General features: G+C 41.9%; 2 protein-coding genes across 2 annotated transcripts in view; both read right to left on the reverse strand.

Moving 5' to 3' along the window:
* LOC111964034 (astrotactin-2) overlaps positions 1–23,474 on the reverse strand; it is a 798,238-nt gene that overhangs the window by 127,742 nt on the left and 647,022 nt on the right. The gene's annotated exons all lie outside the window — the stretch shown is intronic.
* Positions 1–23,474, reverse strand: part of LOC111964035 (zinc finger protein 618-like) — a 46,896-nt gene that overhangs the window by 21,060 nt on the left and 2,362 nt on the right. Inside the window, exons 2-5 of the mRNA XM_023987706.2 lie at positions 16,541–16,799; positions 11,574–11,651; positions 11,071–11,115; positions 342–431 (exon numbers count right to left, since the gene is read on the reverse strand). Coding sequence (XP_023843474.1) covers positions 342–431; positions 11,071–11,115; positions 11,574–11,651; positions 16,541–16,766 — 439 coding nt within the window. The 5' untranslated portion in view covers positions 16,767–16,799. The remainder of the gene's footprint in view (positions 1–341; positions 432–11,070; positions 11,116–11,573; positions 11,652–16,540; positions 16,800–23,474) is intronic.

A 23,474-nucleotide genomic window follows, 5' to 3' on the forward strand; every position in this document is an offset into this window, starting at 1 on the left:
CTGCAAGTCAAGTCAACATTGCCACTGAGATAGAACAAGTTCCCATTTAACATCAAAAAGAAAGGAGGACAAAGGCACTCTTCATATAATTAATTAAAAGGCCTTTATTAGTATGGCATGTTCAATAGAAACAAAGTTTTTACTAAAAACCGACGCGTTTTGGCTGCATGGCCTTCGTCAGGGAGTACAAAAAAATAAAAATAATAATAATAAAAAAATATAATAATAATAATAGTTCCCATTTGAGTTGAAAAACAGACACGGAATAGAAAGGCCTAGTAGGAACAAAATCATGGAAAGTAAAAGGAGGAGAAGAGAGGGTAGGTAGGTAAGTCCATTACCGTCAACAGCATGCAGGTCACGATGCTCCTGGAAGCAGCTGTAGTACTTGTATTTCTTCCCGCAGATGTCACAAGAGTAGCGGAAGCTATCTGCGGCACACACAATGACGTCACAACCCACTGGTCACTGCCTAGCTCACAGCAGTCATTTCTTTCACTTCTCAATAAGGTATAAAAACAGTGAATGTTTTTTTTGTGTTGTTGGTCCGTCGACTCTGCTTTTGTGCAGTGTGGGATATTCCATGTACAGGAAGAAGGTTGTTTTTGAGATGTGACCTATTCTCTTACTGGGAGAATTATCAAGGTGGTGTTGTGAAGAGAATGGTGCAGGTCGAAAACATATGGTTTGTAGCTACAGTGCCTTCAGAAAGTATTCACACCCTTGACTTTTTCCACATTTTGTTGCCTTATTTATGTTTATTTATATTTATTTATGTTGCCTTGTCGTCACTGGCCTACACACAATACTCCATAATGTCAAAGTGGAATAGTGTTTTTAGACATTTTTTACAAATTAATAAAACATTTTAAAGCCGAAATGTCTTGAGTCAATAAGTATTACACTCCTTTGTTATGGCTAGCCTAAATGAGTATAAATGTGCTTAACAATTCACATAATAAGTTGCATGGACTCACTGTGTGTGCATTAAGTGTTTAACATGATATCTGAATGACTACCTCATCTCTGTATCCCACACATACAGATAATTCTAAGGTCCCTCAGTCGAGTAGTGAATTTCAAACAGATTCAACCACAAAAAACAGGGAGGTTTTCCAATGCCAAAGAAGGGCACCTATTGGTAGATCGGTATAAAAAAAAAGCAACAGACATTGAATATTCCTTTTAACTTGAAGTTATTAATTACACTTTGGATGGTGTATCAATACACCCAGACGCTAGAAAAGATACAGGAGTCCGTCCTAACTCAGTTGTCGGAGAGGAAGAAAACCACTCAGGGATTTAACCATGAGGCCAATGGTGACTTAAACAGTTATAGAGTAACGGCTGTGATTGGAAAATATTAGGATGGATCAACAGCATTGTAGTTACTCCACAATACTAACCTAACTGACACAGTGAAGGAAGCCTGTAAAGAACACAAATATTTCTAAACATGCATCCGGTTTGCATTAAGGCAATAAAGTAAAACTACCAAAAATATGGCAAAGAAATTAACTTTATGTCCTGAATACAAAGCGTTGTGTTGTGTTTGCCACAAACATATCACTGAGGACAACTCTTCATATTGTTGGAAACGGACTAATTGATTTGAGCACGTTTTACTATGTTTAAAATTATATAAGTGGTCTAGAAGTAGTGATTACAGTGTTATGGGGCGGCACGTAGCCTAGTGGTTAGAGCATTGGTCCGATCGAATCCCTGAGCTGACAAGGTAGAAATCTGTCGTTCTGCCCCTGAACAAGGCAGTTAACCCGGTAGGCCGTCATTGTAAATAAGAATTTGTTCTTAACTGACTTGCGTAGTTAAATAAATGGTTAAATTATTTGTTTTAAATATGGGTTAGCGAGAATGATCTACATTGAACAAAAATATTAAATGCAACAATTTCAAAGATTTTTACTCAGTTACTCAGTTGATAAGGAAATCAGTAAATTGAAATGAATTCATTAGGCCCTAATCTATGGATTTCACGACTGGGAAAACAGATATGCTTCTGCTGGACAAAGATACCTTAAAAAAAAAGGTAGGAGAGTGGATCAGAAAACCAGTAAGTATCTGGTGTGACCACCATTTGCCTCAAGCAGCGTGACATCTCCTTCGCTTAGAGTTGACCACGCTGTTGATTGTGGCCTGTGGAATGTTGTCCCACTGCTCTTCAATGGCTGAGTGGAGTATCAGCCATTAACTGGAACACGCTGTCATACACATCAATCCAGAGCATCCCAAAAATGCTTAATGGATGACATGTTTGGTGCGTATGCAGGCCATGGAAGAACTGGGACATTTACAGCTTCCAGGAATTGTGTACAGATCCTTGCGTGCATTATCATGTTGAAACATGAGGTGATGGATGAATGGCACGACAATGGGCCTCAGGATCTCGTCAAGGTATCTCTGTGCATTCAATTGCCATCAATAAAATGCAATTGTGTTCATTGTCCGTAGCTCATGCCTGCCACCGCCACAGGAAACTATGTTCACAACATTCACATCAAACTGCTCGCCCACACCACGCCACACACACTGTCTGACAGCTGCCTGGTACAGTTGAAACCGGGGTTCATCCGTGAAGAGCACGCTTCTCCAATAAGCCAGTGGCCATCGAAGGTGAGCATTTGCCCACCGAAGTCGGTTAAGACCCTGGTGAGGACGACAAGCATGCAGATGAGCTTCCCAGAGAAGGTTTCTGACAGTTTGTGCAGAAATTCTTCGGTTGTGCAAACTAGGCTGGTCCCCAACTTGCATTGTTCTTTCAACTAATCAATTGGTAGAATTTTTTTATTGTGTATTTTTCCCCTATATAGACACACCCTATGTGTTTTAATAAAATCAACTACATGTAGGCTACTGAGCTTGTCTGATGCGTCAAGCACATGTTGATGAAATAATTAGACCCAAATGACATGAGGGTGCCAGGGATCAAGATAGCCTAACCAGAATGGGAGAAAAAAACACACACAAAAAACATGTTCCCGACCCTCTTCCTCTCGCTGCTGCTGGCCTTCGCAGATTCTGTGGTTACGCTACTAAAAAGCTACACCAGGGGTCAGCAACATTTTTTTCTTTTTCTTCCATGATATCATGGCGGTTCTTCTCCTCTTCCATGATATCATGGCGGTCCTTCTCCTTTTCCATGATATCATGGCGGTCCTTCTCCTCTTCCATGATATCATGGCGGTCCTTCTCCTCTTCCCTTGATATCATGGGGTCCTTCTCCTCTTCCATGATATCATGGCGTCCTTCTCCTCTTCCATGATATCATGGCGGTCTTCTCCTCTTCCATGATATCATGGCGGTCCTTCTCCTCTTCCATGAATATCATGGCGGTCCTTCTCCTCTTCTTGATATTCATGGCGGGGCTTCTCTTTTCCATGGAATCTGGGTCTTCTCTTATAGATATCATGGGGCGGTCCTTCTCTCTTCCATGAATATCATGGGCGGTCCTTCTCCTCTTCCATGATATCATGGCGGTCCTTCTCCTCTTCCATGATATCATGGCGGTCCTTCTCCTCTTCCATGACATCATGGCGGTCCTTCTCTTCTTCCATGATATCCGTTAAACAATCGTTTAAGTGCATGCCACCACCTACTGTTCTGGAATGCCAATTCTGTACTACCATGGAAATAAAAACCAAATCAATTCCTACTACTTCTACCACACCCTCCCCAACCCCCCATACCCCATTACACTCTATCTATATCATGCTGAAACACTCCACCCTTAGGATTGTTCAGCATGTCAACAACCATTTCAACAGTAACATCTGTTAGCCACAATATCTCTTTTGCCGTCTCCACAATAACCTTAAAATTAAAACGGCAGCAGTAAAATGACAAGCCAATGTGCGGGGGCACTGGTTAGTTGAGGTAAGTAGAGTTAAAGTGACAATGCAAAGATTATAAACAGGGAGCAGCAGCAGCGTAAAAGACGGGTCTGGGCAGCTGTTCAGGAGTCTTATGACTTGGGTCTCCGGTAACGCTTGCCGTGCGGTAGCAGAGAGAACAGTCTATGACTACGGTGGCTGGAGTCTGACAATTTTTAGGGCCTTCCTCTGACGCCATCTGATATAAAGGTCCTGGATGGCAGGAAGCTTGGCCCCAGTGATGTACTGGACCGTACACACTACCCTCTGTAGTGCCTTGCGGTGGGAAGCCGAGCAGTTGCCATACCAGGCAAAGATGCAACCAGTCAGGATGCTCTCGATGGTGTAGCTGTTGAACCTTTTGAGGATCTGAGCAACCATGCCAAATCTTTTCAGTCTCCGGAGGGGGGAATAGGTTTTGTCGTGCCCGCTTCATGACTGTCATGGTGTGCTTGGACCATGTTAGTTTGCTGGTGATGTGGACACCAAGGAACTTGAAGCTCTCAACCTGCTCCACTGCAGCCCCCTCGAAGAGAATGGGGGTGTGCTCGGTCCTCTTTTCCCTGTAGTCCACAATCATCTCCTTTGTCTTGACCACGTTGAGGGAGAGGTTGTTGTTGTCCTGCCACCACACGGACAGGTCTCTGACCTCCTCCCTATAGGCTGGGTCGTTGTTGTCGGTGATCAGGCCTACCACTGTTGTGTCATCGGCAAATTTAACGATGGTGTTGGAGTCATGCCTGGCCTTGCAGTCATGAGTGAACAGGGAGTACAAGAGGGAGCTGAGCACGCACCCATGAGGGGCCCCAGTGTCGAGGATCAGAATGGCGGATGTGTTGTTACCACCTGGGGGCGGCCCGTCAGGAATTCCAGGATGCAGTTGCAGAGGGAGGTGTTTAATCCCAGGGTCCTTAGCTTATTGATGAGTTTTGAGGGCACTATGGTGTTGAACGCTGAGCTGTAGTCAATGAATAGCATTCTCACATAGGTGTTCCTTCTGTCCAGGTGGGAAAGGGCAGTGTGGAGTACAATAGAGATCGCATCATCTGTGGATCTGTTGGGGCGGTATGCATATTGGAGTCGGTCTAGGGTTTCTGGGATGATGGTGTTGATGTGAGCCACGGCCAGCCTTTCAAAGCACTTCATGGCTACAGACGTGAGTGATATGGGTCGGTAGTCATTTAGGCAGGTTACCTGCAGGCACTATGGTGGTCTGCTTAAAACATGTTGCTATTACAGACTCGGACAGGGAGAGGTTGAAAATGTCAGTGAAGACATTTGCCAGTTGGTCAGTGCATGGTCGCAGTACATGGCCTGGTAATCCGTCTGCATATCCAGTTCATATCAGAGCAAAAACCAAGCAATGAGGTCGAAGGAATTGTTTGTAGAGCTCCGAAACAGCATTGTGTCGAGGCACAGACCTGGGGAAGGGTACCAAAACCTTTCTGCAGCATTGAAGGTCCAAGAACACAGTGACCTCCATCATTCTTAGAAATGGAAGAAGTTTGGAACCATCAATCCTAGAGCTGGCGGCCCGGCCAAACTGAGCAATCGGGGGAGAAGGGCCTTAGTCAGGGGGGTGACCAAGAACTCGATGGTCACTCTGACAGAGCTCCAGAGTTTCTCTGTCGAGATGGAAGAATCTTCCAGAAGGACAACCATCTCTGCAGCACTCCACCAATCAGATCTTTATGGTAGAGTGACCGGATGGAAGCCACTCTTCTGTAAAAGGCACATGACAGCCTGCTTGGAGTTTGCCAAAAGGCAGCTAAAGGACTCTCAGACCATGAGGAACAAGATTTTCTGGTCTGATGAAACCAAGATTGAACTCTGGCCTGAAAGCGTCACGTCTGGAGGAAACCTGGCACTATCCCTACGGTGAAGCATGGTGGCAGCATCATGCTGTGGGCATGTTTTTCAGTGGCAGGGACTGGGAGACTAGTCAGGATAGAGGGAAAGAGGAACTGAGCTAAGTACAGAAAGATCCTTACAGACTCGAGGCTGTAATCGTTGCCGAAGGTTCTTCAACAAAGTCCTGAGTAAAGGGTCTGAATACTTATGTAAATGTGCTATCAGTTTTTCATTTTTAATACATTTGTCAACATTTCTAAAAACCTGTTGTTTTTAATACATTTTAGAATAAGGCTGTAACTTAACAAAATGTGAGAAAAAAAAATATGAAGGTATCTGAATACTTTCCTAATGCACTGTTTCGCTAAACCTCTCTCTGCACCTGGCACCCACCAAATGCTGCACTATGCCCCCCTTCCCCCCACAATTACAACACAACCTTCACATTACTCCCCTCCACATCTTTTCTTTCCTTTACATTGAGCAGCTACATGTCCCATTCTTTGGCATTTAAAAACACCTCAATGGGGATGGGACAAAATCTCTGACATTGAAACTAAGGAATCCTATCTGTACTTTCCCTGGCATAACCTTCTCAAACCTCAGCAGCACTGATAGGTCAAAGAAGTGAAAGCCTTCTTTCCTACTGATCGACCTTTTGGCCTCAATCACTCTTCCTCCCTTTACATTTCCTTTAATATCGTCTATGGACATAGATATTGGGACCCCGGTGATGACTCCTCTCAATCTAGCATAAGCACCAGGGACATGACGTTTCATCTTCTTCCCATTAAGCTTTTCTCTTGCCGAGCCTGGCTACCACAAAATATGAACAAAATCTACAATTTCCAATTAATGGAAATTAATCCAATACATCACTACTCTTGCTTCCTACCTTGGCCCTCTTTATGCTTTCTTTATTAGATGGTCCACTGTTTCTGTATTACGATCTCTTCTTCCTATGTCTTTCCACTACCGACCATACCGGTCCTTAACCCTCATCCTTCCGCTCCATACCATCAGAACTGACACCAATATTGGTCGCATTCCAGCACAGCTGTTGCTTCACCAACTTTTTCAGCACTACTCACCGCCATTTCCGACTCCTCCTAGACTCGTCTCTCTGGCCCTCTGCAACATTTTCCATTTGGAGTGCCAATTTATCTTACCATTTCTAACAATCTGTGTGCCAGTTATGATTTTTATATTCACATTTTCATGGAACAGTTTAATTTCATTTATAATAAAGTCTTCGTATATCAAAATTATTATCATGTGCTTATAAAAAAATCTAAAAGTAACTTCTATTGCCAACTATATGTGGAAATATCCCACATAAAGCCAACAAATAAACATTTCAGCCTGCAGGGTAGAAAATATCCCATTAAAAATAAATATCCCATATATCACATTGGCTATGCATGGTCTGTCTGCAAGGAATTTGAAACATTGTATCAACTATGCTATTAACTTGGGCGGGCCTGAAGCTTGAGCTAGCAAACTTGCAACATTGTATAAAATAAGTGTCCCGGACAGACATACTGTAGCTGTACGCTATTTGCGCAAGGGATAAGTAGTAATCAGGTAGGCCTATTTTATGATGTTTCCACCGTATCAGAGCATGACATTTTGTCCCCCTTTAACACCGAGTGGTTATCGAAAGAGAGCTGGACAGATGTTTCAAATAGGCTACGTTGAGGAACTAGTCAGGATAGAGGGAAAGATGTAAAAACAGACATAAGTTTAACATTATTAACAGAAATTACCATAACCAAACAAACACTGTAGACTAGAAATGGGAATTAACAGTAAATGTACTACTGGTGATACTGGTGTGCCATCCCCACAGCAGATTAGTCCACTGAGAGACAGGCGTGAATCAGACTGGCATCTTGTGCCATAATATATATTTTAGACTGCTCGACTAAAAACAAATCTTTAGTCGAGTTTCTCCCATTCTACTCTGCAGATCCTCTCAAGCTCTGTCAGGTAGGATGGGGAGCGTCGCTGCACAGCTAAACTCAGCAAAAAAAGAAACGTCTTCTCACTGTCAACTGTGTTTATTTTCAGCAAACTTAACATGTGTAAATATTTGCATGACCATAACATGACTCAACAACAGACATAAACTGAACAAGTTTCACAACCATGTGACTAACAGAAATGGAATAATGTGTCCCTGAACAAAGGGGGGGGGGTGTCAAATCAAAGTAACAGTCAGTATCTAGTGTGGCCACCAGCTGCATTAGGTACTGCAGTGCATCTCCTCCTCATGGACTGCACCAGATTTGCCAGTTCTTGATGTGAGATGTTACCCCACTCTTCCACCAAGGCACCTGCAAGTTCCCTGACATTTCTGAGGGGAATAGACCTAGCCCTCACCCTCCGATCCAACAGGTCCCAGACGTGCTCAATGGGATTGAGGTCCGGGCTTTTTGGTGGCCATGGCAGCACACTGACAATCCTGTCTTGCAGGAAATCACGCACAGAACGAGCAGTGTTGTCATGCTGGAGAGTCATGTCAGAATGAGCCTGCAGGAAGGGTACCACATGAGGGAGGAGGATGTCTTCCCTGTAACACAGCGTTGAAATTGCCTGCAATGACAACAAGCTAAGTCCGATGATGCTGTGACACACCGCCTCAGACCATGATGGACCGTCCACCTCCAAATTGATCCCACTCCAGAGTACAGGCCTCGGTGTGACGCTCATTCCTTCGACGATGAACGTGAATCCAAACATCACCCCTGGTGAGACAAAACCGCGACTCATCAGTGAAGAGCACTTTTTGCCAGTCCTGTCTGGTCCAGCGACGGTGGGTTTGTGCCCATAGACAATGTTGTTGCCGGTGATGTAAGGCAGGTCCTCACCAGACAACAGGCCTACAAGTCCTCAGTCCAGCATCTCTCAGCCCGTTGCGGACAGTCTGAGCACTGATGGAGCGATTGTGCGTTCCTGGTGTAACTTGGGCAGTTGTTGCCATCCTGTACCTGTCCCGCAGGTGTGATGTTCGAATGTACCGATCTTGTGCAGGTGTTGTTACACGTGGTCTGCCACTGCGCGGACGATCAGCTGTCCGTCCTGTCTCCCTGTAGCGCTGTCTTAGGCATCTCACTGTACAGATATTGCAATTAATTGCCCTGGCCACATCTGTAGTCCTCCTCCTTGCAGCATGCCTAAGGCACGTTCACGCAGATGAGCAGGGACCCTGGGCATATTTCTTTTGGTGTTTTTCATAGTCAGTAGAAAGGCCTCTTTAGTGTCCTAAGTTTTCATAACTGTGACCTTAATTGCCTACCGTCTGTAAGCTGTTAGTGTCTTAATTAACGACCGTTCCACAGGTGCATGTTCATTAATTGTTTATGGTTCATTGAACAAGCATGGGAAACAGTATTTAAACCCTTTACAATGAAGATCTGTGAAGTTATTTGGATTTTTACGAATTATCTTTGAAAGACAGGGTCCTGAAAAAGGGACGTTTCTTTTTTTGCTGAGTTTATTTTCAGGTCACTCCAGAGATGTTCGATCAGGTTCAAGTCTGGGATCTGGCTGGGCCACTCAAGAACATTCAGAGACTTGTCCCGAAGCCACTAGTGCATGGTCTTGGCTGTGTGCTTAAGGTCGTTGTCCTGCTGGAAGGTGAACCGTCACCCCAGTCTGAGGTCCTGAGTGCTCTGGAGGAGGTTTTCATCAAGGATCTCTGTACTTTGCTCCGTTCATCTTTCCCTCGATCCTGACAAGTCTCCCAGTCCCTGACCTGAAAAACATCCCCACAGCATGATGCTGCCACTGCCATGCTTCACTGTAGGGATGGTGCCAGGTTTCTCCAGACATGATGCTTGGTATTCAGGCCAAAGAGTTCAATCTTGGTTTCATCAGACCAAAGAATCTTGATTCTCAGAGTCAGAGTCCGTTAGGGGCCTTTTGGCAAACTCCAAGCGGGTTGTTATGTGCCTTTTACTGGCTTCCGTCTGGCCACTTTACCATAAAGGCCTGATTGGTGGAGTGCTGGAGAGAATGTTGTCCTTCTGAAAGGTTCTCCCATCTCCAGAGGAACTCTAGAGCTCTGTTGGGTTCTTGGTCACCTCCTTGACCAAGGCCCTTCTCCCCCGATTGCTCAGTTTGGCCTGTGCGGTCAGCTGTAGGAAGAGTCTTGGTGGTTCCAAACTTCTTCCATTTAAGAATGATGGAGGCCACTGTGTTCTTGGGGACCTTCAAAGCTGCAGAAATGTTTTGGTAACCTTCCCTAGATCTGTTCCTCGACACAATCCTGTCTCGGAATTGTACCTTTGACCTCATGGCTTGGTTTTTACTCAGACCTACATTATATAGACATGTGTGTGCCTTTTCAAATCATGTGCAATAAATAGAATTTACCACAGGTGGACTCCAATCAAAGTTGTAGAAACATCTTAAGGATGATCAATCCTTAAAAAATTCAAGGGGTCTGAATACTTTCTGAATGCACTGTATTAGTGTTTGTTTGTTCACATTTTTCTTCCAAGTTTGTGTAGATCAACAACAAAATATTAATGGGGGGGGGGGGGTTTAAAACTGACATATGGTATTGTTTTAAGATGTTCAAACTATTAATTATTTAGCTATTTGACTATGAACTTTAGGACCCCTTTAAGCATAAAAAATATATATTTATTAAAATATTGAATTTGGCCTTTACTACTATAGCCCAGGGAAACAAACAACACTACCTTCACACTTCCATAACATTTTTAAAATTTGTAGCAGTTACATTCAGATGAGTCCCGTGACACTTTTGGGAGACGTAAAGCAAAAAGGAGAACACCATCGTGTTCATGAAAATGTCCCCTTTCCACCGTGTGTTCACATTAGTTTGTAGCCCAAGCGGTTCGGACGCTACAAACAGAAGTTCACAAATCAACTGTTTCGACTTCAGACGAGTCCCCTGAAACTTGTGGGGGTCGTAGAGCAAAACAGAGACCACCATAGTGTTCGTGAAAGTCTCATATTTCGGTCAAACTGTTCAGACGCTACAGACGTTTTCGTGAGAAGACCGATTTTCTGGATGTCTTTCCAATACAAAACAACAGATATCTCTAGTTTAAAATGACGGATTTTTATGTGGATTTTTGTATTGTTACTTACACACTTAGTGTCGTCAATCGCCTCTAGGGGGTTTTATCCATTTTAATCCCACTTTGTAACAAAATGTGGAAAAGTTCAACAGGTGTGAACACTTTCTGAAGGCACTGTAGATGTGCGCCTGTGTATGCATGTACACACCTGTGTGTATGCTCATGTGTGAGCGCATGCGCGTTTGTGAATGCGTTTGCATACACATCCGTGTACTCACTGTTGGGAGCTGGTGGTGCACCCTCCCCTGGCATGCTGTCGGACTCTGCAGGGGGAAAGACAGAGACACATTCATAAGAGATCTGCTGTTGGCGTGGCGCCTACGCTTATAACAACAGCTTGACTCACTCGGATCTCAGACATTTGGCATCGCTCACATTAAAAATGATGGATGTCAGGAAGGAGAGGGGAAGAAAAGAGTACTTCAAAAGTATTAGCAGATGAATGCAGCTGACAAGTTAATGATAAGAAATGAGCCCCAAACATAACATTACGCCACAAATCCAATTTTAGGTCCCCAAAATTGGATTCATGTGACTTTCGGATCGGGGCTTGCATTATCATGCCATATATATATATATTTAGCGGGGGGGGGGGTTATCAAAAATTAGGTGCTATTAAATCATGTCTGTAGTGACTTGAGTTGATTATTTTAATCTTATCAAAAATTTCCAATGTCATCACACAAAGAAGCCTTAGTGTTTCAGGGCAGGCCTTCCTTACCTCTGTGGGCACGGACGTGCGTCTGAAAGCAGTTGTAGTACTTGTATTTCTTCCCACATATCCCACAAACATAGGAGCCTGTGTGACAGAGGAAAAGCAATACAGAGATGGCTGAAAATGCTACAATAGTTGAGTGCATTGATATCATTGGTCTGTAACATAGAACATACTCAGTGGCCAGCTTATTAGGTACACCACCCCATTGACGAAACTGGTTCCCACATACAGACAGTGAGTCACGATGAGGCAGAGGCATTGTTACTGTTTGAACGTTAGAAATGGGCAAAATAAGTGACTGAGCATGGTATGATCGTCGGTGCAAGGCGCGCCGGTTACAGTATCTCGGAAACTGCCGGCCTCCTGGGCTTTTCACYCACGACAGTGTCTAGGGTTTACCGAGAACGGTGCGACAAACAAAAAACATCCAGTCAGCGGCAGTCCTGTGGGCGAAAACAGCTTGTTGATGAAGGAGAATGACAAAGAATCGTGCAAGTCAACAGGCAGGCCACAAACAGGCAAATAACGGTGCAGTACATCAGTGGTGTGCAGAACGGCAACTTGGATTGCACGACTTGCCGGTCCTTGTCACAGATGTGCTACTGCAGCAGACGACCACAACGGGTTCCACTCCTATCAGCTAAAAACAAGAGGAAGCGGCTCCAGTGGGCACGCTGGGCAATTGAGCAGTAGAAAAACATAGCCTGGTCCGACGAATCCCGGTTCCTGTTACTTCATGCTGATGACAGAGCCAGGATTTGGCGTAAGCAGCATGAGTCCATGGCCCCATCCTGCCTGGTGTCAACTATACAGGCTGGTGGTGTGATGCTGTGGAGAATATTTTCCTGGCACACATTCGGTCTATTCAAACCAATTGAGCAACATGTCCATGCCCCGAAGAATCCAAGATGTTCTGGAGGSAAGGGGGGGGGGGGGGGGTCCAACCCAGTACTAGATGTCTGTACATAATAAACTGGCCAATGAATGTAGATCTCTGTGTGTAACAACATCATACCAAAACACTTTGGGTGATTTTCCAGACACAGATTAAGCCTAGTCCTGGACTTAAAATAATGTTCAATGGAGATTCGCCATTAAGTTTCCTTTTTAGTCCAGGACTAGACTTAATTTGTGTCCGGGAAACCTCCCCTCGGGGACCTAAGTAAATATTTTACTTATTCAAGACTAAAATACATTTCCCATCTTATTTCAGAAACAATAAATGACCTGTTAAAAACAGATATTACATGAGAATTGAAAAACCACATTCTCTTCTAAATAGGCACAGAAATTATTAATTTCTCAGTAAATAGATGGTGCCTTCAGATAGTATTCATACCCCTTGACTTTTTCCACATTGTTGTTACAGCCCGAATTCAAAATTGCTTAAATATATATGTTTTTCTCCTCACCCATCTACACACAATACACCATAATGACAAAGTGAAATGTTTAGACATTTTTGTGTCTATATAAGGTCCCACAGTTGACAGTGCATGTCAGAACAGAAACTAAACCACGATGTCCAAAAAACTATCCGTAGAGCTCCAAGAAAGAATTGTGATGAGGCATATATCTGGGGAAGGGTCTAAAACTATTTCTAGAGTGTTGAAAGTTTCCAAGAGCACAGAGGTCTCCATCTTTGGGAGAAAAAAAAATGTTTTATTGAAATCCCCATCCTAGAGCTGGCCGTCCAACCAAACAAGAAGGTCCTTGGTCAGGGAGGTGACCAAGAACCCAATGACCACTCTGAGAGAAATACAGAGTTCCTTGGCTGAGATGGGAGAACCTGCCAGAACCTGCCAAAAGTCTCTACAGCACTTCACCAATCTGGGCTTTATGGGAGAGTGGCCACTCCAGAGAAAAAAGGCACATGACGGCACTCGTGGAGTTTGCAAAAAGGCACGAGAAAGACAGTGCATAAGGCAAAAGATTCTGTGGTCTAATGAGACCAAAAAATAATATAGCCTGAATGCAAAATGCTTTGTTTGGAGAAACCAGGCACAGCTCATCCCCCGTTTAACAGCAGTGGTGGAAAAAGTACCCAATTGTCATACGAGTAAAGGTAACGATACCTTAATAGACAATTACTAATTTAAAAGTCAAGTCACCAAGTAAAATACTAGAGTAAAAGTCTACTATACCTAAGTATCAAAAATACATGTAATTGCTCAAATACAGTATCAGTCAAAAGATTGGACACACCTACTGTACTCATTCAAGGGTTTTTCTTTTTATTATTTTCTACATTGTAGAATAATAGTGAAGGCATCAACACATATGGAATCATGTAGTAACCAAAAAATAAACCAATGATTTATTTGACATTCTAAAAAAGTAGCCACCCTTTACCTTGATGACAGCTCTGCACACTCTTGGCATTCTCTCAACCAGCTTCATGAGGTAGTCACCTGGAATGCATTTCAATTAACAGGTGTGCCTTGTTAATGTGTGGAATTTATTTTATTTTTTATGCGTTTGAGCCAATAAGTTGTGTTGTGACAAGATAGGGGTGGTACAGAAAACAGCCCTATTTGGTAAAATACCAAGTCCATATTATGGCATGAACAGCTAAAATAAGTAGAGATAAATTACAGTACATCAATACATGAAGGTCAGTCAATACAGAAAATGTCAAGAACATTGAAAGTTTCTTGAAGTGCAGTCGATGAATAATCAAGCGCTATAATGAAACTGACTCTCATAAAGACCGCCACAGGAAAGGAAGACCCTTCTGCAGAGGATAAGTTAGAGTTAACTGCATCTCAGATTGCAGCCCAAATAAATGCTTCACAGAGTACAAGTAACAGACATCTCAACATCAACTGTTCAGAGGAGACTGCGTGAATCAGTTCTTCATTGTCTAATTGCTGCAAAGAAACCACTACTAAAGGATACCAATAAGAAGAAAAGACTTGCTTGGGCCAAGAAACATGAACAATGGACATTAGACTGATGGGAATCTGTACTTTGGTCTGACGAGTCCAAATTTAAGATTTTTGGTTCCAACCGCCCTGTCTTTGTGAAAAGTGGAGTAGGTGAACGGATGATATCTGCATGTGTGGTTCCCACCATGAAGCATGGAGGAGGTGGTGTGATAGTGCTTAGCTGGCAACATCGTCAGTGATTTATTTAGAATTCAAGGCACACTTAACCAGCATGGCTACCACAGCATTCTGCAGCAATACGCCATCCCATCTGGTTTGAGCTCAGTGGGACCATCATTTGTTTTTTAACAGGACAATGAGCCAAAACACAACTCCAGGCTGTTTAAGAGCTATTTGACCAAGAAGGAGAGTGATGGAGTGCTGCATCAGATGACCTGGCCTCCACAATCACCCGACCTCTACCCAATTGAGATGGTTTGGGATGAGTTGGACCACAGAGTGAAGGAAAAGCGGCCAACAAGTGCTCAGCATATGTGGGAACTCCTTCAAAACTGTTGGAAAAGCATTCCTCATGAAGCTGAATGCCAAGAGTGTGCAAAGCTGTCATCAAGGCAAAGGGTGGCTACTTTGAAGAATCTAAAATATATTTTGATTTGTTGAACACTTTTATGGTTACTAAATGATTCTGTGTGTTATTTCATAGTTTTGATGTCTTCACTATTATGCTACAATGTAGAAAATAGTAAATAATTTATTAAAACACTTGAATGAGTAGGTGTCCAAACTTGACTGGTACTGTATACTTAAGTATTAAAATGTAAAAATAAAGTTCAAATTCCTTATATGAAGCAAACAAGACAGCACAATGTGTTTTATTTACGGATAGCCAGGGACACATTCAGACATAATTTACAAACGAAGCATGTGTGTTTAGTGAGTCAGCCAGATCACAGGCAGTAGAGATGACCAGGGATGCTGTCTTGATAAGTGTGTGAATTGGACCATTTTCATGTAACAAAGTTTTTGGCTGTCAGGAAAGATGTAAGGAGTAAAAAGTACATAATTTTCTTTAGGAATGTAGTAAAGTAAAAATTGTCAAAAATAGTAAAGTACAGATACCCCCCAAAAATACTTAAGTATCACTTTAAAGTAATTTTACTTAAATATTTTACACCACTGGTGGTGACATCATCATTCTATGGGGATGCTTTTCAGTGGCAGGGACTGGGAGACTGGTAAGGATAGAGGGAACATGGAGCCAAATACATGGAGCCAAATACAGACAAAACCTTTGAGAACATGCTTCAGAGTGCAAACAACCTTAGAAATGGGGCGAAGATTTACGTTCCAACAAGTATACAGCCAAAGCAACGCTGGAATGGCTTCAGAACAAGAATGTGGAAGTCCTCGAGTGGCCCAGACAAAGACCAGACTTTAATTCCATAGAAAATCTGTGGAAAGACTTGAAGATTGCTGTTCACCGCCGTTCTCCATCTAATTTAAGAGCTTGAGAAAATCTGCGAGGAAGAATGGGAGAATAATCCAGATGTGCAAAACTGTAAATCGTCACCAGAGGTGCTTCTACAAAGTATTGACTCAGGGGTGTGAATACTTAGGTAATTTCTGTATTTCATTTTCAATACATTTGCACAAAAAAAACCATTTAAAAAAATAAATAAACATTAAACATGTTTTCGCCGTCATTATGGAGTATTGTGTGAAGATGTATAATTTTTTTTTTGTTGCCATTTTGAATTCAGGCTGTAACAAGAAAATGTGGAATAAGTCAGGGTATGAATACTTTGACACTGTACATTCCATCTGAGATAGTTAATGTGGAAGAGTGCAGATGTAGAGGGAGAAGGTAAAATGACAGGGACATGGGTGTTGAAAGGCGTTCCTCTTTCCTACAGTGTGGGTTCGTTCGTTTTGGGTCAGCCCTTTTACATCATGGTTTAAAATGTGCAAACTCATTTTGCATCACAGAGGGTGGTGCAAACTCATTTTGCGTTACAGAGGGTGAGGCAAAATGATCCTGCGCATTGTGTGTGGAGTGGAAGGTGATGTGTTAAGGGGTCATACCCTGGGTCTGGTCATTGCGAGACTTTCCTCCTCCACCGAGGACCACGCAGATCTCGGCAGGCACATCTTTCCCGTTACTGGCCCCCTGCGTGCCAGGCTCCTTCTTTATTGTGACCGGGACAGCGAGGGTGGCGGTCGTCGGGGTAGCGGTGGGGCCATCTGGGACTCCATCCCCCGTGTCAACCTGCTCCTGCGCAGGATTGGTAGGCACCTCCTGAGCACTCATGACTCCTACTACTCAGGGCCAGCGTTCCTAGGGCTGTGTGTACGTGAGAGTGAGAATATGTGTGTGAGTGAGAATGTGTGTGAGAGCAAGCCAGGAGAGAGGAGAAACAAACAATACAGAATTACCCAATCGACCTCTCCAAAAACAGCTGCTTTTCTTTGAAACAGGTGCAGTTCAAATACAACATCAAGGGACAACATCAAGGCAACCGAGTACTGAAAAACCTATTTTTAGACAGCTCTAAGGCAAGGCACTTGACACTCAGTAACACCCACAAACTGGGATTGCCATATGCCTGACCAACGCACTTCAGAGAGAGAGCTGTAGTCTGGTGTACCAATAACAGAAAGGGACATTTTAAGGTTCTCAAAATTGTCTCCATATGGACATTATTGTTATTGTATGAATAAAGGTCTATTCTAACCAAGGGGGATACCAAATCTGGCATCTATAAAAAAAAAAATGTTTTTAAAAAAGGTGACTCATGACAAAGGAGTTTGCCAAAAATAGCAGGGGAATAGATGGGAGAGATATGCATGATCATTATGTATAATTAGCCCTACAGCACAGTGCTTCATTGTGTATGGGTGACCTATGATGACAATACATCCATAGTGCCCAGGTGCTCTAATTTCAGAAACATCCAAATTACCCAGCCTTCTACTGTAAGTACCATAGTACTATGAGGGGACTCCAGTCAAGAGGGGACGCATAAAATGCAACCAAACAAAACAGAGTTATAACCGGGATGACAGATTTTTTTGTGGAAAGATGAGAATTTCACTAATAATATTAAACACCTTATCTTGGAAGTGATAACTGACCGACATTGGTGCTAATTATTAAAACAGATCATAGTTATGTGTGCAGCTGCTGTTTGTCACCCTAAATATGAATAATTGTGCAGAACTTTCTATTTGGATGACCAAGCTGTGGAGGGAGTATTGCTGGATGGCAATTGGTTAATCAAGTGCTCCTTCAAAACAGAGCTGGCCATATTGAAAAGGGCATTGGTTCAACACAACAATGTCATTAAAAAAAACTTTGTTAAACAAATATTAGGCCTAATTGAAATGTGTTTCATGCTCCATTGTTTCATGCCGCACTTCCCTAATTTTGAAATCTAGTCTACATTGCTTGGTCATGGTGCTCCTTATCTGGTAGAGAAATGGACAATGCGAGAACCTCCATGTTTTTCATATCTGCATGGGTTCAACAGTTTAATGGGCTGGGGCTATACTAATCTCATACAGCATTAGAATAAATGTAAAATTACTAACCGCCCCTGACATCTAGCCTACTCAATAAAAATGATGCCTGCAAAGAAAAGTAGCTAACCGACAATGGAAACATTGGAAATTCTAATCTCCCTCAAAAGAGGCCAATTCAATTCAACACGCCTGGGCAGATTGGAGGCCGTAAAGGCTAATTTGGGAAGCAAAGGGAACGGCTGAGTGTTCATTTCAGCAGCAGCCGTGTCGCGGCTGTGCGCTATGTTGTGTTGGAAATTATGACGAGAGCTTTATTTCAAACAAAAACACAGCCCTATCTGGAACAAGCGGAAGCAGGAAGCTACATGGAGGAGAATATCAGCCGAGAAGAAAAATACAAAATGTGAAATCCCTCTCAGAGCTGGACATGATTGGATTTCATACCATAAATGGCAGAATGTGATACATTTTTTCACAAAATTAGAACACGTAGGCATTAAATCTGTGCTGCTTGGTCGGCAGCGATGCAATTGTGAATTAGTTATTGATAAATAGACTGGGCTAGTTGAGACTAGTTTGCGTATGCGCTGTAATCATCATCATACAATTAAATCTGGTCAAACTTGTGAAATCTCATGGTGAAAAAAACCCAACCATGGATGAAATAGGATCAACTGAAGATATATCTTGCAGCCTCTGAGAAACAAGCTACATTTTAGAAAATATGCCATTTCATGGACTTTCTCTCGTAAGGTCACACAGCCACATTTCCATCCAGTTTTTATGCGAGTAAAGTCATACAGTATCACCACGACAGCTGTGACAGAAATAGGAGGTTTCTGGACATTTTTATAAATGCAGATAGAATTTGATAGTTCGATATGGTGGGATCTTTTTGTGTTGTTAAATTAATTATGCAACAAATGGCAGAGGAAACACCTTTATGCACAAATATTGATATAATAAACTTGCAGTCACATGATGCTATGTTGTGTGGTATTCACTTGGAACAATGAGCTGGTTTTCCTCTTATACCCCATTATTTCACTCCACTCCAATATGACTTGGAAAAGCATGCACAGTTTATTAGGGTACAAATTAAATAAGTTATGATGAACTTCACAGGGAGGTGAAAGTGTACGGTGATGAGCTTGATGCTCCTTTCCAATAAACATTTTGGGGTCTTATTCTGGTGATATTATGATCAATGCTTGATCACCATTTGACAAATACAAAGATTCTCACTCTTATCCATAATAATGTCATCATGTGTACTAGCCTACCTGCACTGTATGTGCGAGCTGCTGGCTAGAGCGCAAGTGCCAAAACCAGAGTAGGCCCATTTGTCACAAACACTGTTGCGTTAAATAGCAAAACTATCAGTAAAGTTGAGAATGCGATGTAAAACACATTGACCTTTAAGATTTTCATTTGGGCAAAAAAGTACATTGTGTGCAGTACAGCGTTACGTAGTGATTTTTCTTCAAGCTGATTTTAGAATATTCGCATCAAAATCTTTCACCGATTGGATGGAAACCTAGCTACTACTGATACAGATATTTTCACCTGTATTGTTGTCTCTACCTTCTTGCCCTTTGTGCTGTTGTCTGTGCCCAATAATGTTTGTACCATGTTTTGTGCTGCTACCATGTTGTTGTCATGTTTGGTTGCTACCATGCTGTGTTGTCACCATGCTATATTGTCGTCTTAGGTCTCTCTTATGTCGTGATGCGTGTTTTGTCCTATATTTTAATTTTAATCCCGCAGAAGGCCTTTTGGTAGGCCATCATTGTAAATAAGAATTTGTTCTTATCTGACTTACCTAGTTAAAATAAGGGTTAAATAAATAAAAATAATTTAATTAAGTGAAAGGCCTAAGTTGTAGGCCTCGTGTAGGGGTTAATTTAGTTTTTCCATTCCCTCACTGTTTAAATAATTACATCACATAACTACAGCGGCATGATAGTCCAAACATCTGACATTTTTCCATCTCCATTTTTTTTTTTTTATGAGGATTTATACATCTTGCTATTCACAATATGGAATTTGACCGTTCTCAGAGTCAATTGAGATCAGGAACAAAAACACAGAACGTGTCCAAATAATCAAATGCTCTGAATCTGAAATGGGCCTACTTCCAAGATGTAAAAAAACATGGTGTCACAACACTTCAAAAACAGCCTGGAAATAGCATGTATGGACATTGACTAAAGAACAACTGAATTCTGGGAAGGCATCATTGATCTCCACTCCCCTCTTATGGTTTAAATGGATGAAAATCAATCAATGAGCAAATGGTTGTATATTGAGCACATTTCTCATGCATTATTCCAGCCCATCACAACAAGTTTTACTAAAATGTAGACAAAAGGTCATTTCAACATTAGAAGAGAAAAAGGGAAGCAACCGAATATATAAGTCTGAAGAATTTACCTATTTAAATTCTTGAACAAATGCTTTGCGCTTCTAAATAGGCTGAATTCTTTCAGAATCTTGATGAATCGTTTTGGCACCCATATTACGCTTCCATTTTGTATAGCCTAACCTTAGTATATTTCCCTGCAAACAAAATGGCTTGCTGTATTCTATCAAATTGAAAATGTGAAACTTGCCATCTGTCATTTTTATTGATCCCAAAAGCTTTACCTCTTGCAACTTCGGGTAATTGAAGCATGACAACTAAAACATTTTTCCCATCAATGTTTTTTAACCTTGTTTCACACAACTGGTTCAACCAACAAAGGAAAACAGCCGAAGATTTTCCTATTTCATAAATTATTCAAATGACTGTTATGGTTAAAATGTTCCGATTTCATGGCTGACATGACACATTTTCCAAAGGATCTGGTCGAATATACTATACCAGATCCATTTGTCATATCAACCATGAAATAGGAAAATACTCCACCAGATCCTTCTGAAAATGTGTCATATCAAATCGGATCAAAGCAGCATCAATTCAATATGAAGGCTTTTTTAGGCAATAGGCAGTGTGTGTATGCGAGACTGCATGTTATGAAACTGGTTTAGCATTAAATTTCCCCCATTTAAATAGACGCCTGCTTTCCTCAAGATTGAGGGCAGCTGTTAAATGTCATTGCATGGATATTAAACATAATATTTGTGCTAGACTACATTACTAAGCTAATCAGTCTCATTGCTAATGATGTCAGAAAGGTCAACATTGGAGGAAAAATAAATGAAACATTGCATCAAGAGGGGTCAAGATACTTGGAATACTAGGCTAAATGTGGACAGGCATGATGGGCTAATAACAGAACAAAGGATGCACTACTAAACCAATTCTGACACAAAATAAGAAAAACAAGAGTATAGAAATTGGTTGAATATATATGAATAAAAAAACGTTTAAAAATCAGTGGAGGCTGCTGAGGGGAGGACAGCTCATAATAACGTCTGGAACGGAGAGAATGGAATAGCATGAAACACAGAAACCATGGACCCCGGGAAGAGTAGCTGCTGCCTTGGCAGGAACTAACGGGGATCCATAATAAATACATTCATTCCGCTCCAGCCATTACCACAAGCCCGTCCTCCCCAATTAAGGTGCCACCAACCTCCTGTGATTGAAATCAATACATTGGTTTCCTATATTCCTGCTATGCAGAGAGGAGTATCAGTGGTGAGTAGAATATTGTCAGCCACAGAGATGACCAAAACCTATTTCAGTCTGAATGCTTTCCCTCGCTCCTTAATCAGAAGCACATTTTCCTAGCCCCCTCGGTGTAATAAATTTCTCTCAAGATGGCTTCCAACCAACAATAAAAAATAAAAAAAAAGCAATAATGCAGAGAAATGGGAAAATCGTTTTTTTCCCCTCCTACATTTCCTTCTATTAGCCGGAATGGTCTGGAAACAGAACTGCGTCAACTCGTAAAATTCCATCCACATGCACTCCAAAACCCCATAAAAACTTTTCGATTTATAAGTTAATGCTGTGATTTAAAATTTAATAACTAGAGATTTTGAAAAGCGGACTTGAATTATACAAAAATAAATCCTGAAAGAGCAGCCCTAAAATTAGAAATTCAGGGCGGCATCCGGTCTGCCGCTAAGCCCTTGTACGCTGGCAGATTACATTTTTTATGAAAATCTAAATTGCAGTGCAGGCTGAGGCAGGTCTGGTAAACCTGCTCCATTGTGATTTATAGATTCATTAGAGCAAGAGGAGACTTTCCCGCTGTTCCACAGAAATTAAATTATCTTTATAAAATAGTATTTTTAGAAAGGCAACCTGAGCCCTGAAACCGTTAGAAACCTGACACAAAAAGCACACACTTCCTATGTGCATATAACCACAGTACAGACTGGCCTTAATTCATCTTTGCTGCAGCAATTGAGTGTCCTTGTGAATTATTCATGAGACCAATAAGGTTCATTTTAAGTAGAGGGGGAAATATGCACAGAATACACAAACTCCCAAAAGCGCTTTCATGTAGCCGTCCAAACCTGAAATACTATCCTGCTGGCCCTAACTCGAGTGATGTCATTTTCAGAGATTTATCAGGACAACTATGCTCATAAAGGTAGGTAACTGCTGATGCGTTTGGCAGATTTGGACAGATGCCAACATTTACCTGGCCAACGAACAAGAAAAGAAAATAAAAAAGTTACTAGCAACTGTAATTGCTAAGCTTTTGTAGCTCTCAGCAAGAACATCCAAAAGCTCAGACGGAATGATTACACCTACCTACATTGCAACAAGGCCTCCTAAAAACACAGGTATGCCTACATAAAGTTTGGACTGCACTCTAGACAAAAGTAAATGACACTAAGTTCTAGCTAGTGAAAGATGGTCAAGCCTTCATTAATTGTTATGAACTGACAACAGGGTTTGCTCTCTCTTGCTCTCCATCTCTCTACAGACCTATTGAGTTGTTTTGTTTAAAATTGGGGCAGCAGATATTTTGGGGTTCACAAGCAGACCATTACACCCTAAAGTACCTCTTGGTGCCTAAAAAGGTGCAAACAGCTGTCTTGCACAGTCCTGTGTCTCCCTTCTACCAAGGTCCCACAAGCCACAGTGTCTGTCACCTGGGTGGGTAAATAGTTTAGGTCTATTATTTAAAACATTTGAGAATACATTCCACAAACTAATATGTATTAACGTATACTATATATAAAGCACAGAACACCATCAAAATGTACAATTCAAGTTGCGGGTCTATAAAAAGGTGCCTTTCACTTTAATGCAACCTCACACCAAAACAAATCCTAAATGACTTTCATTACCTGGCTGCTCTGACATTTAATAATAATTTTCCTGTCATTCATACATTCATTCTCTTCAATTAAAAACCTGGAATTTCCTAATGTAATTCATAGCCAGCATTTTTTATTAGATTGAATGTGGAGGGAAAAGGTCAGGGTTCAGGTTCAGGATGCGAAGCACAACATTTCCACCAACACTTCAAATTCACAGTCCAGTTCTGAAGGTCAGCGCCAACATGACCAAACTAAAATGGCTCCCTCAGAT

The sequence above is a fragment of the Salvelinus sp. IW2-2015 genome, linkage group LG5 (assembly GCF_002910315.2).
Source record: "Salvelinus sp. IW2-2015 linkage group LG5, ASM291031v2, whole genome shotgun sequence".
Classification (NCBI taxonomy): domain Eukaryota; kingdom Metazoa; phylum Chordata; class Actinopteri; order Salmoniformes; family Salmonidae; genus Salvelinus; species Salvelinus sp. IW2-2015.